Source organism: Oncorhynchus tshawytscha, linkage group LG08, assembly GCF_018296145.1.
Source record: "Oncorhynchus tshawytscha isolate Ot180627B linkage group LG08, Otsh_v2.0, whole genome shotgun sequence".
Taxonomy (NCBI): domain Eukaryota; kingdom Metazoa; phylum Chordata; class Actinopteri; order Salmoniformes; family Salmonidae; genus Oncorhynchus; species Oncorhynchus tshawytscha.
The window spans coordinates 83,150,972-83,165,062 of NC_056436.1; the positions used below are offsets into that span (position 1 = coordinate 83,150,972).

Below are 14,091 nucleotides of genomic sequence, written 5' to 3' on the forward strand. Positions count from 1 at the left end.
ATACACAACCCAACCAAGCCGCACTGCTTCTTAACACAGCGCGCATCCAACCCGGAAGCCAGCCGCACCAATGGTGGAGGAAACACCGTGCACCTGGCAACCTGGTTAGACACAGGATATGGTGCCCAAGGATATCCCTACCGGCCAAACCCTCCCTAACGAAGCTAGGCCAATTGTGCGTCGCCCCACGGACCTCCCGGTCGCGGCCGGTTACGACAGAGCCTGGGCGCGAACCCAGAGTCTCTGGTGGCACAGCTGGGGATGCATACAGGAGAGGAAGGAGTATTTAGGGTCTCTTTTACTGAGTGTTTATACAGTATATGTTATTATATCATATATTATATAATTAACCAATAAGGTCTGAGGGGGTGTGGTATACGGTCTGATATACCACGGCTGTCAGCCAATCAGCATTCAGGGCTCGAACCACCCAGGTCATAATCTAAGTTATATAATATGTGATATAATCTAAGTTATAAACTGGGTTGTTTTTACTCTTATAAATACGTTGGTAAACAGTTTATAACAGCAATAAGGCACCTCTGGGGTTTGTGGTATATGGCCAATATACCACGGCTAAGGGCTGTATCCAGGTACTCCGCGTTGCGTTGTGTCTAAGAACATCCCTTAGCCGTGGTATATTAGCCATATACCACACCCCCTCGGGCCTTATTGGTTAATTCTATCATATATTATATAGCTATATAAATATTCTAAGTTATTCAGAGTGGGGTAATCAGTTAGGTATATGAACAGCTCCCACAGTAAAAGCATTGTCAACTCAATAATGTCACACAGACACAGTAACACAGACACATTAACACAGAGAGACATACAGTACATCACACAGACACATTAACACAGACACATTAACACAGACACACAGTACATTACACAGACACATACAGTACAGTACATCACACAGACACATACAGAACAGTACATCACACAGACACACACAGTACATCACACAGACACACAGTACATCACACAGACACATACAGTACAGTGCATCACACAGACACATACAGTACATCACTGAGATACATACAGTACATCACAGAGACACATACAGTACATCACAGAGACACATACAGTACATCACTGAGATACATACAGTACATCACAGAGACACACACAGTACATACAGTACATCACACAGTCCATCACAGAGACACATACAGTACATCACAGAGACACACACAGTACATACAGTACATTACACAGTCCATCACAGAGACACATACAGTACATCACAGAGATACATACAGTACATCACACAGTACATTACAGAGACACACACAGTACATCACAGAGATACATACAGTACATCACAGAGATACATACAGTACATCACACAGACACATACAGTACATCACACAGTACATCACAGAGACACATACAGTACATCACAGAGACACATACAGTACATCACAGAGACACATACAGTACATCACAGAGACACATACAGTACATCACAGAGATACATACAGTACATCACAGAGACACATACAGTACATCACATAGACACATACAGTACATCACAGAGATACATACAGTACATCACAGAGATACATACAGTACATCACAGAGACACATACAGTACATCACACAGACACATACAGTACATCACAGAGACACATACAGTACATCACACAGTACATCACAGAGACACACACAGTACATCACAGAGATACATACAGTACATCACACAGTACATTACAGAGACACACACAGTACATCACAGAGATACATACAGTACATCACAGAGACACATACAGTACATCACACAGTACATCACAGAGACACATACAGTACATCACAGAGATACATACAGTACATCACACAGACACATACAGTACATCACACAGTAAATCACAGAGATACATACAGTACATCACAGAGATACACACACATCACACAGACACACACACAGTACATCACACAGACACAGTACATCACACAGACACACATAGTACATCCTCTGGTACATAGATAATATCATTGACATTATTTAAGGGTCACCCTCACCTGTAGAAGTTAGTACTGGTGAATGTGTCCCAAATGAAACCCTACTCTAGGTTCTATATAGTGCACTACTTTCAACCCGGGCCCGTAGAGGAACAGGGTGCCATTCAGTACACAACCCAGGTCTCTTACATGTGAGAGTCAGTATAGACCTGTTATTGGGCACTTCCTGCCTCAACATTTTACATGTGAGAGTCAGTATAGACCTGTTATTGGGCACTTCCTGCCTCGACATCTTACATGTGAGAGTCAGTATAGACCTGTTATTGGGCACTTCCTGCCTCGACATTTTACATGTGAGAGTCAGTATAGACCTGTTATTGGGCACTTCCTGCCTCAACATTTTACATGTGAGAGTCAGTATAGACCTGTTATTGGGCACTTCCTGCCTCGACATCTTCCAGCCAATCATGGGTGTCGGCCTACAGAGAGGAAGTCAGGGGAAATTCCTAAACAGCTGTATGGCAGCCGCAGCCCCACAAGCCCCGCCCGACACAGGAAGCTATAGAGCACCGTTCCCCGTTCCACCCGTCTCGAACAGAAATAGGATGTGTAGCAGCACAGTTAGTGCAACAGAACACACACACACACACACACACACACACACACACACACGCGCACACACACACACACACACACGCGCACACACAGACACACACGCACACACACACACACACACACAGACACACACACACAGACACGCACGCGCACACACAGACACACACACACACGCACGCGCACACACAGACACACACGCACGCGCACACACAGACACACACGCACGCGCACACACAGACACACACACACACACGCACGCGCACACACAGACACACACACAAACGCACACATGCATACACGCACACAGACACACACAGTGCAGTAGACAGTAGTGTGTCACTCGACATGTAAAATATGAAAACTTACAACCATGGTTTCTACCTGGATGAATTCATGGAGAGAACAGTCGTGAGTCTCCTTGAACTCTTTGCGGATATTGAAAAGGTCGACTTCACTGCGTGAGACCATGATGCGGATCAGAGCCCTGTCGTCTGTTCCAATACACTGCAGAGAGAACAGAGAAAAGATGTTTATACACATATACTGATCAAAAATATATAAAATCCCCCCCAAAAAAAAAAATCCCCTCTAATTTCACAAGGCCCTAATCTATACATTTCACATGACTGGGAATACAGATATGCATCTGTTGGTCACAGATACTTAAAACACAATGTGCCTCAGGATCTTATACGCAGTCTTTTTGTGCATTCAAATTGCTATTGGTAAAATGTTCATCGTAGCTAATGCCTGCCCATACCATAACCCCACCATGGGGCACTCTGTTCACAACGTTGACATCAGAAAACCGCTCACCCACGCCATACACGTGGTCTGCGGTTGTGAGGCCGGTTGGATGTACTCCAAAATTCTCTAAAACGACGTTGGAGACGGTTTATGGTAGAGAAATCAACATTAAATTGTCTGGCAACAGCTCTGGTGGATATTCCTGAAGTCAGCATGTCAATTGACGCTCCCTTAAATCTTGAGACACCTGTGACATTGTGTTGTGTGACAAAACTGCACATTTTAGAGAGGCCTTTTATTGTCCCCAGCACAAGGTGCACCTGTGTAATGATCATGCTGTTTAATCAGCTTCTTGATATGCCACACCTGTCAGGTGGATGGATTATCTTGGTAAAGGAGAAATTATCACTAACTGGGAAGGAAACACATTTGTTCACAACATTTGAGAGAAATAATATGTTTGTGCATCTGGAACATGTCTGGGATCTTTTATTTCAGCTCATGAAACATGGGACCGACACTTTACATGTTGTGTTTATATTTTAGTTCAGTGTCGTTGGATCCCAAGGGTCCTGGGGTCCACACACAATACAAACACAATACAAAACACAATACAAAACACAAACACACAAAACACACTACAGAACAAAAACACACTACACAATACAAAACACAACAACACAAAACACACTACAAAACAAAAACACACTACACAATACAAAACACAACAAAACACAAAACATACATAGCCTGCTCTAGCAGGTAGACAGAAACAACAACATGAAGTGGTTAGAAACGCCATCCACTTTAGGCCTGCTAGTACTAACAGCTAGCCTAGTAAAAACTGGATTTCGCTAGCTATCCACGGGGCAGTGAAACATGGCTGGACTGCGATGGGAGCCGTTTGTAAAAAGCACCTACCTTCATGGCTTTGTACAGGCGCTCTGCAATGTAATTAGGCTGGTTCTTTACACTCCGAACTGCAACAAGAAAGAGAGATATGATAGGTCAACAACAACAACAAAACAAAATATTACAATAGCCAAACCTGTAAAATGTCATTTGTCAACAGCCTCAATGGCCTATACTCCACTCTGGAGTCAAGGGTCAAACTGAAGAAGCCATCCAATCAAATGCCTTATTACCTATGCCATACATGGCCTGTTTCACGTCTCCAGACATCTCATTCTTGATGATCTGTTCAATGTCCTTATTGCTGCATCGAACAAACTCTTGGAACACTGAGAAGAAAAAAAATCTAAATGACATGTCAATCATCGATTGTAAAAGCCAGACATCGAGGCTTGTATGTCCAATAATGTGTCTATCTAATATTGCATTAGTGATTAAACAGTGTTTCTCTGGTACCTCTCTGAGATGTGGTCAGTAGTGATTAAATAGTGTTTCTCTGGTACCTCTCTGAGATGTGGTCAGTAGTGATTAAATAGTGTTTCTCTGGTATCTCTCCTGAGATGTGGTCAGTAGTGATTAAATAGTGTTTCTCTGGTATCTCTCCTGAGATGTGGTCAGTAGTGATTAAATAGTGTTTCTCTGGTATCTCTCCTGAGATGTGGTCAGTAGTGCTAACACAGTGTTTCTCTGGTATCTCTCCTGAGATGTGGTCAGTAGTGATTAAATAGTGTTTCTCTGGTACCTCTCTGAGATGTGGTCAGTAGTGGTTAAACAGTGTTTCTCTGGTACCTCTCTGAGATGTGGTCAGTAGTGATTAAATAGTGTTTCTCTGGTACCTCTCCTGAGATGTGGGAAGCTCCTGGTACAGAGGATACTCATGAACTTAATCTCCATGTCGTCAGAGTCTTCGTTACAGGCATCGGCCAGTTCCTGAAAAGAGCATCAACACTATTCCACAATAAACCCCGTTGAAAAATGGAACAAGCGAGAGTCATGTTGCATGATGTACTCACCTGGGCGTCCACCAATGCTCTGTCCCAGTCGGCTGGACCCTGCTCTCTCGCCCCCTGGTGGGGGAGGAAGAGCACGGCAGGAATTGTTATGTAGAATAGATTTCACTCATTCCTATAGAATTATACAGACGGCCCATATTATCTCCCTTTGTTTTGTAGATGTACAGTACGAGGGAATAGATGTTACCTGCACCAGCGATGTGAGGATCTGACTGAAGCGCCCTGAGGTGTCTGACTGGATAGCGTCCTCCATGCTCTTCTTATAGCCTGCAAGACATCAGACCAAGGTTAATACAAGGCTATTATTCATGCATCATAGGTGTTTATAGCTACAATAACTGTTAATGCTTCAGTGTGTTATGGTTTAGTAACAGCTACTAGAACAACTGGCTCCCCCTAAAGGCAACAATAGGTACCACAGTTCAAAGAGCAATTGTATTAGTTGTGAACACATATTACGCAGATGTTATCGCAGGTGCAGAGAAATGCTGATGTTTCTAGCTCCAACAGTGCAGTATTGCTTAACAATATAAAAAAAATACACACAAATACCGCAACAAATAAAAATTAAGAAATATCAGAACGAGCGATGTCAGAGTCCGCAATACAAATATCACGGTTCCAATAATTGCTATATGCATATAAAGCACCAGTCAAAAGTATGGACACACCTACTCATTCAAGGATTTTTCTTTATGTTGACTATTTTCTACATTGTAGAATAGTGATTAGTGATTATATATGTTTTAAAGGGCGCTTATAAGCCTCACCATCCTCGTAGGCAGCGTTCATGGCGTGGATCTCCTCGTTGCTCCGGGTTACCAGGATCTCAATCAGAGCGTGTTCATCAGTCCCCGCCCCCTGGAAAAAATATGTTTGAGCAGCCAACATCAAATCCATTGCATGTCTTCTAAATGCTGAGATTTATCTTTTAGAATCTTTGGATTTAACACTGTGTGTCTCTCTCTCTCTCTCTCTCTCTCTCTCTCTCTCTCTCTCTCTCTCTCTCTCTCTCTCTCTCTCTCTCTCTCTCTCTCTCTCTCTCTCTCTCTCTCTCTCTCTCTCTCTCTCTCTCTCTCTCTCTCTCTCTCTCTCTCTCTCTCTCTCTCTCTCTCTCTCTCTCTCTCTCTCTCTCTCTCTCTCTTTTTTTTGAGAAGGAGTCTTTCAAAGGCACTGTGCTGTCAAAACACTTTTGATTCATAGTTCGTCATATCTGTCTCACACATCAATCCACCCACTGGAGAAAGAACCCGTAGGTTGTCCTTTGTCTGTGGAACATACTAAATCTGTATCACACAGAACAGAAGATGTTATCTCATACTAAGACCTGTCTACTAGATATGTATCATACAGAGAGATCCTTCACAAACATTCAGTGTGTAAATACATTTCTATATATTACAGTGCATCAGGTGATGAGTGTCAATCTGTCCTTGCCTTCCGTCCTGCTAGCCAACGTTCAATCGCTGGGAAATAAATGGGACGAACTGAAAGCACGTTTATTCTGCCAAAGGGACATTAAAAACTGTAACATCTTATGTTTCACCGAGTCGTGGCTGAACGAGGACATTAAGAACATACAGTGGGTTATACACTCTATCGGCAGGATAGAACAGCAGCCTCTGGTAAGACACAGGGGCCTATGCATTTATGTAAACAGCAGCTGGTGCACGATATCTAAGGAAGTCTCAAATTTTTGGTCGCCTGAGGTAGAGTATCTCATGATAAGCTGTAGACCACACTATCTACCTAGAGAGTTTTCATCTGTATTTTTCGTAGCTGTCTACATACCACCACAGACCAATGCTGGCACTAAAACCGCACTCAATGAGCTGCATACCGCCATAAGCAAACAGGAAAACGCTCATCCAGAGGCGGCGCTCCTAGTGTCCGGAGACTTTAATGCAGGGAAACTCAAATCAGTTTTACCTCATTTCTATCAGCATGTTAAAAGTGCAACCATATGGAAAACATTCTAGACCACATTTCCTCCACACACAGAGACACGTACAAAGCTCTCCCTCGCCCTCCATTTGGCAAATCTGAACATAACTCTATCCTCCTGATTCCAAGCTAAAATTAAAGCTGGAAGCACCAATGAATCGGTCTATAAAAAAAGTGGTCAGATGAAGCAGATGCTAAACTACAGGACTGTTTTGCACAGACTGGAATATGTTCCGGGATTCTTCTCGTGGCATTGAGGAGTACACCACATCAGTCACTGGCTTTATCAATAAGTGCATCGAGGACGTCGTCCCCACAGTGACCGAACGTACATACCCCAACCAGAAGCCATGGATTACAGGCAACATCCGCACTGAGCTAAAGGGTAGAGCTGCCACTTACGAGTGCCCAGTGACAACGGCTCCGACGTATGTTGGATGTGGCAGGGCCACAGTAACACTGAAACATGCGTGAGAGCATCAGCTGTTCCGGACGACTGTGTGATCACTCTCTCCGCAACCAATGTGAGTAAGACCTTTAAACAGGTCAACATTCACAAGGCCGCAGGGCCAGACGGATGACCAGGACGTGTACTCTGAGCATGCGCTGACCAACTGGCAAGTGTCTTCACTGACATTTTCAACCTCTCCCTGTCCAAGTCTGTAATACCAACATGTTTCAAGCTGACCATCATAGTCTCTGTGCCCAAGAACACTAAGGTAACCTGCCTAAATGACTAGCAATCTGTAGCACACGTCTGTAGCCATGAAGCGCTTTGAAAGGCTGGTCATGGCTCACATCAACACCATTATCCCAGAAACCCTAGACCCATTCCAATTTGCAAACCGCACCAATAGATCCACAGATGATGTAATCTCTATTGCACTCCACACTGCCCTTTCCCACCTGGACAAAAGGATCACCTATGTGAGAATGCTATTTGTTGACTACAGCTCAGTGTTAATCACCATAGTGCCCTCAAAGCTCATCACTAAGCTAAGGACCCTGGGACTAAAAACCTCCCTCTACAACTGGATCCTGGACTTCCTGACTACAGGAAAAGAAGGACAGAGCATGCCCCCATTGTCATCGATGGGGCTGTAGTGGAGCAGGTTTAGAGCTTCAAGTTCATTGGCGTCCACATCACCAACAAACTAACATGGTCCAAGCACACCAAGACAGTCGTGAAGATGGCACGACAAAACCTATTCCCCCTCAGGAGACTGAAAAGATTTGGCATGGGTCCTGAGATCCTCAAAAGGTTCTGACGGGTTGCATCACTGCCTGGTATGGCAACTGCTCGGCCTTCGACCGCAAGGCACTACAGAGGGTAGTGCGTTCGACCCAGTACATCACCTGGGCCAAGCTTCCTGCCATCCAGGACCTCTATACCAGGCAGTGTCAGAGGAAGGCCCTAAAAATGGTCAAAGACTCCAGCCACCCTAGTCATAGACTGTTCTCTCTGCTACCGCGCGGTACCGGGGCACAATGTCTAGGTCCAAGAGGCTCCAAAATATATTTTACCCCAAAGCCATAAGTCTCCTGAACATCAAGTCAAATGGCTACCCAGACTATTTGCATTGCCCCCCCTGCTCTGGAACACTGATGCTACTCTCTGTTATTATCTATGCATAGTCACTTTAATAACTCTATCTGCATGTACATATTACCTCAATTACCTCAACTAACCGGTGCCCCCACACATTGACTCTGTACCAGTACCCCCTGTATATAGACCTGCTGTTATTTACTGCTGCTCTTTAATTATTTGTTATTCTTATCTAATTCTTTGGGGGGGGTATTTTATTAAAACGGCATTGTTGGTTAAGTAAGCATTTCACTGTAAGGTCTAAACCTGTTGTATTCAGCATTTCACTGTAAGGTCTAAACCTGTTGTATTCAGCATTTCACTGTAAGGTCTAAACCTGTTGTATTCAGCATTTCACTGTAAGGTCTAAACCTGTTGTATTCAGCATTTCACTGTAAGGTCTAAACCTGTTGTATTCGGCGCATGTGACAAATGCAGCTTGATTTGATTCTTTGAAATTATTGTCAAAAAGAGAAATACCGTATTTACATAAGTATTCAGACTCTTTGCTATGAGACTTGAAATTGAGCTCAGGTGCATCCTGCATCCATTGATCATCCTTGAGATGTTTCTACAACTTGATTGGAGTCCACCTGTGGTAAATTCAATTGATTGGACATGATTTGGAAAGGCACACCTGTCTATATAAGGTCCCATAGTTGACAGTGCATGTCAGAGCAAAAACAAAGCCATAAGGTCGAAGGAATTGTCCGTAGAGCTCCGAGACAGGGTTGTGTCGAGGCACAGATCTGGGGAAGGGTACCAAAAAATATCTGCAGCGTTGAAGGTCTCAAAGAACACAGTGGCCTCCATCGTTCTTACATGGAAGAAGTTTGGAACCACCAAGACTCTTCCTAGAGCTGCCTGGCCAAATAGAGCAATCAGGGGAGAAGTGTTTTGGTCAGGGAGGTGACCAAGAACCCGATGGTCACTCTGACAGAGCACCAGAGTTCCTCTGTGGAGATGGGAGAACCTTCCAGAAGGACATCCATCTCTGCAGCATTCCACCAATCAGGCCTTAATGGTAGAGTGGGTAGATGGAAGCCACTCCTCAGTAAAAGGCCCATGACAGACCGCTTGGAGTTTGCAAATGGCACCTAAAGTCTCTCAGACAATTAAAAACAAGATTCTCTGGTCTGATGAAACCAAGATTGAATTATTTGGCCTGAATTCCAAGTGTCACGTCTGGAGGAAACCTGGCACCATCCCTACGGTGAAGCATGGTGGTGACAGCATTATGCTGTGGGGATGTTTTTCATCGGCAGGGACTGAGAGACTAGTCCTGACCGAGGGAACGATGAACGACGCAAAGTACAGAGAGATTCTTGATGAAAACCTGCTCCAAAGCGCTCAGGACCTCAGACTGGGGAGATGGTTAATCTTCCAACCTGACAACGACCCTAGACAACGCAGGTGTGGCTTTGGGTCTCTGAATGTCCTTGAGTAGCCAACCAGAGCCCGGACTACATCTCGATCGAACATCTCTGGAGAGATCAGAAAATAGCTTTGCAGTGTCGCTCCCAATCCAACCTGACAGAGCTTGAGAGGATCTGCAGAGAAGAATGGGAGAAATTCCCCAAATATGGGTGTGCCAAGCTTGTAACGTCATACCCAAGAAGACTTGAGGCTGTAATCACTGCCAAAGGTGCTTCAACAAAGTACTCTGAGTAAAGGGTCTGAATACTTATGTAAATGTGATATTTCAGTTGTTTTTTAAAATATACAGTTGCAAACGTTTCTTAAAATCTGTTTTTGCCTTTTTCATTATTGGGTATTGTGTGTAGATTGAAGTAATTTCATACATATTAGAATAAGGCTGTAACATAACAGAATGTGGAAAAAGTCATTGTGTCTGAATCCTTTACGAATGCGCTGTAGATACACTGACCACCACCACCTCCTACCTCCATCGCTTTCCTCATCATCTTGGCGTCAAACTCAGCGGGCGTCAGCATCAGGCCGATAATCAGCCTCTCCAGGTTCTTAGAGAGCTCAGACTTCAGATCCTTCATCAGGTCCTATAGGAGAGGTCATAGTTAGCACCCAGAACAGATGACGGGGGTGGCAGGGTAGCCTAGTGGTTAGAGCGTAGGACTAGCAGCCGAAAGGTTGCAAGTTCAAATCCCTGAGCTGACAAGGTAAAAATCTGTCGTTCTGCCCCTGAACAGGCAGTTAACCCACTGTTCCTAGGCTGTCATTGAGAATAAGGATATGACATTTTTCTTAACTGACTTGCCTAGTTAAAAATAAAGGTAAAATAAATAAAAATGACCATTTTATCCTGTGTACATCTGTAGCCCATGTGTGGAACTACTGGCACAAAATGGCTGCTGTGCATCACCCAGTCACTGGAACGATGTCATCACATTCCAGCAAACAGAGTTTTGGATGCGGTGGGTTTCACAGTACAACGTAAAGCGCTACCATGTGAGTGTTGGGGATGTCTGTCTTACCCTGCCGAGGATGGACTTAAAGGCCTGTCTGATCTCCTGTCTCTGCTCGTTGCTTCTGTTAGCCACAATGTCAATGATGACGTCTTCATCTGTGCCTGAAGACATGACAGAAACAATGGTTATAAATATCTGTTTTATCAAACACTTCCACACAATATGTTTAATACAATACCATATGATGTATGAACCAGTTACAACAACGTCATTAACACGGTTAGAGTGAAGGTGATGTGTTTTCCATGGGAGGCAATGTACCAAAGCCTTTCATGGCTTTCCTCAGGTTCTGAGCATCATCAGCCGGGTCGAAATCACTGGCAGGACGGATGGTTGGTCTGAGCTGAAGAAGAGAGGATGAGAGGGGGCAAGGGTCAAATCAGATATAGTACACACACACACACACACACACACACGCACACGCACACGCACACGCACACGCACACACACACACACACACACACACACACACACACACACACACACACACACACACACACACACACTCATGTACAGTAAAGGCAAAGCCATAATCCTCCTTCTGAAATGTCAACACTTCAAAGGGTCAGAGCAGCAAACATGCACAGGTCAACACGGGGTGAGCCCCTCACAGCAAGGGAGGAGATGGTAGAGTTATCAACACGTGGTGAGGGGCCACAAGGGAAGAGACGGTAGAGTTATCACCACGGGGTGAGGGGCCACAAGGGAAGAGACGGTAGAGTTATCACCACGGGGTGAGGGGCCACAGCAAGGAAGGAGATGGTAGAGTTATCACCACGGGGTGAGGGGCCACAGCAAGGAAGGAAGGAAATGGTAGAGTTATCACCACGGGGTGAGGGGCCACAGCAAGGAAGGAAGGAAATGGTAGAGTTATCACCACGGGGTGAGGGGCCACAAGGGAAGAGACGGTAGATTTATCACCACAGGGTGAGGGGCCACAGCAAGGGAAGAGATGGTTGAGTTATCAACACAGGGTGAGGGAAACCAGCAAGGGAGGAGATGGTTGAGTTATCAACAGCAAGGGAAGAGATGGTAGAGTTATCAACAGCAAGGGAAGAGATGGTAGAGTTATCAACACAGGGTGAGGGAAACCAGCAAGGGAGGAGATAGTTGAGTTATCACCACGGGGTGAGGGGCCACAGCAAGGGAAGAGATGGTTGAATTATCAACAGCAAGGAAAGAGATGGTAGAGTTATCAACAGCAAGGGAAGAGATGGTAGAGTTATCACCACGGGGTGAGGGGCCACAGCAAAGGAAGAGATGGTAGAGTTATCACCACGGGGTGAGGGGCCACAGCAAGGGAGGAGATGGTAGAGTTATCAACAGCAAGGGAAGAGATGGTTGAGTTATCACCACGGGGTGAGGGGCCACAGCAAGGGAGGAGATGGTAGAGTTATCAACAGTAAGGGAAGAGATGGTAGAGTTATCACCATGGGGTGAGGGGCCACAGCAAGGGAAGAGATGGTAGAGTTATCAACAGTAAGGGAAGAGATGGTAGAGTTATCAACAGTAAGGGAAGAGATGGTAGAGTTATCAACAGTAAGGGAAGAGATGGTAGAGTTATCACCACGGGGTGAGGGGCCACAGCAAGGGAAGAGATGGTAGAGTTATCACCACGGGGTGAGGGGCCACAGCAAGGGAAGAGATGGTAGAGTTATCACCACGGGGTGAGGGGCCACAGCAAGGGAAGAGATGGTAGAGTTATCACCACGGGGTGAGGGGCCACAGCAAGGGAAGAGATGGTAGAGTTATCACCACGGGGTGAGGGGCCACAGCAAGGGAAGAGATGGTAGAGTTATCAACACAGATTGAGGGGCCACAGCAAGGGAAGAGATCCTTGTAAAGGTATTGAGATGCATGGCAGAGCCAGAAAAAACATGCAATCTATACTATGTGCAACGCTGAAATGACACCCTACACAGTGTACTATTTTTGAGGGCCAAAATGGCACAACGGTTGTGTCCCAAATGTGACCCTATACAGTGCGCTACTTTTGACCAGAGTCCACTAGTTCACTAAATAGGGCCATTTGGGATGCATATTGAATGGGGGAATAGGGTGCCATTTGGGATGTGTGAGCAGAGGGCAGAGGGCCAAACCTGGACTTTTGTCATGGCGCTTGTTTCCCACATCTTGTAGGCTAGCTGAGCAGCCTCTGGGAAGAACTCTCCTGCAAGGCTGCAATGACCAATTATAGACTAATGAGTCAAGGAGTAATGAACAGACTGAATCAGAAAAACAGACAGTGGCTTTTAAGCCAATCTGGGCTGGGCATCCTGAAGATGCAAAACACGTTAATAATAAAATGTATCTAATCAAATCTAATCATGAGTCAACCCCCCCACCACAACAAAACCACAGAGCTAACCCGGACCCCCACAACAAAACCACAGAGCTAACCCGGACCCCCACAACAAAACCACAGAGCTAACCCGGACCCCCACAACAAAACCACAGAGCTAACCCGGACCCCCACAACAAAACCACAGAGCTAACCTGGACCCCCCACAACAAAACCACAGAGCTACCCCCCCCTCACACACACACAAAGAGAACTGGCTATCTAATACACATATGGTTCATTTCCTAGATCAGATATGCTATTCTGAGATCTGACATGTTCCACAAGACATCATGTTCTCTTGACAACTCTGTTTTCTCTCCTAATAATACTTCCTGAAAGTAGCTGTGTCGTTCTACGTAAAGAGTACCTTTTGCGTCCCTTTGATATTTTAAGTAGAAATTGTTCACCAACATTGATTTAAAAAAAAAAAGCCTGTTATATTAAATGAGGTGCCCTTTAATATAGACCTAAATCTGGTTTATTTACATGAAAAAAGGCAACAGTTACAAA

The 14,091-nt window shown here is 45.0% G+C and overlaps 1 protein-coding gene and 1 long non-coding RNA gene across 3 annotated transcripts in view; one reads left to right on the top strand and one right to left on the bottom strand.

The window, feature by feature from the left end:
- LOC121846950 overlaps positions 1-14,091 on the top strand; it is a 54,907-nt gene that overhangs the window by 11,363 nt on the left and 29,453 nt on the right. Inside the window, exon 2 of the long non-coding RNA XR_006083948.1 lies at positions 5,418-5,545. This is a non-coding gene — a long non-coding RNA (uncharacterized LOC121846950). The remainder of the gene's footprint in view (positions 1-5,417; positions 5,546-14,091) is intronic.
- LOC112236059 (annexin A6) overlaps positions 1-14,091 on the bottom strand; it is a 32,576-nt gene that overhangs the window by 1,383 nt on the left and 17,102 nt on the right. The window contains exons 14-24 of one of the 2 annotated variants that reach the window (XM_042326108.1): positions 13,337-13,415; positions 11,499-11,580; positions 11,244-11,338; positions 10,695-10,808; positions 6,029-6,119; positions 5,446-5,525; positions 5,259-5,312; positions 5,082-5,175; positions 4,479-4,574; positions 4,255-4,313; positions 2,953-3,090 (exon numbers count right to left, since the gene is read on the bottom strand). In XM_042326108.1, the coding sequence (XP_042182042.1) occupies positions 2,953-3,090; positions 4,255-4,313; positions 4,479-4,574; positions 5,082-5,175; positions 5,259-5,312; positions 5,446-5,525; positions 6,029-6,119; positions 10,695-10,808; positions 11,244-11,338; positions 11,499-11,580; positions 13,337-13,415 (982 nt within the window). The remainder of the gene's footprint in view (positions 1-2,952; positions 3,091-4,254; positions 4,314-4,478; positions 4,575-5,081; positions 5,176-5,258; positions 5,313-5,445; positions 5,526-6,028; positions 6,120-10,694; positions 10,809-11,243; positions 11,339-11,498; positions 11,581-13,336; positions 13,416-14,091) is intronic. The other variant, XM_042326109.1, reaches the window with a different exon arrangement.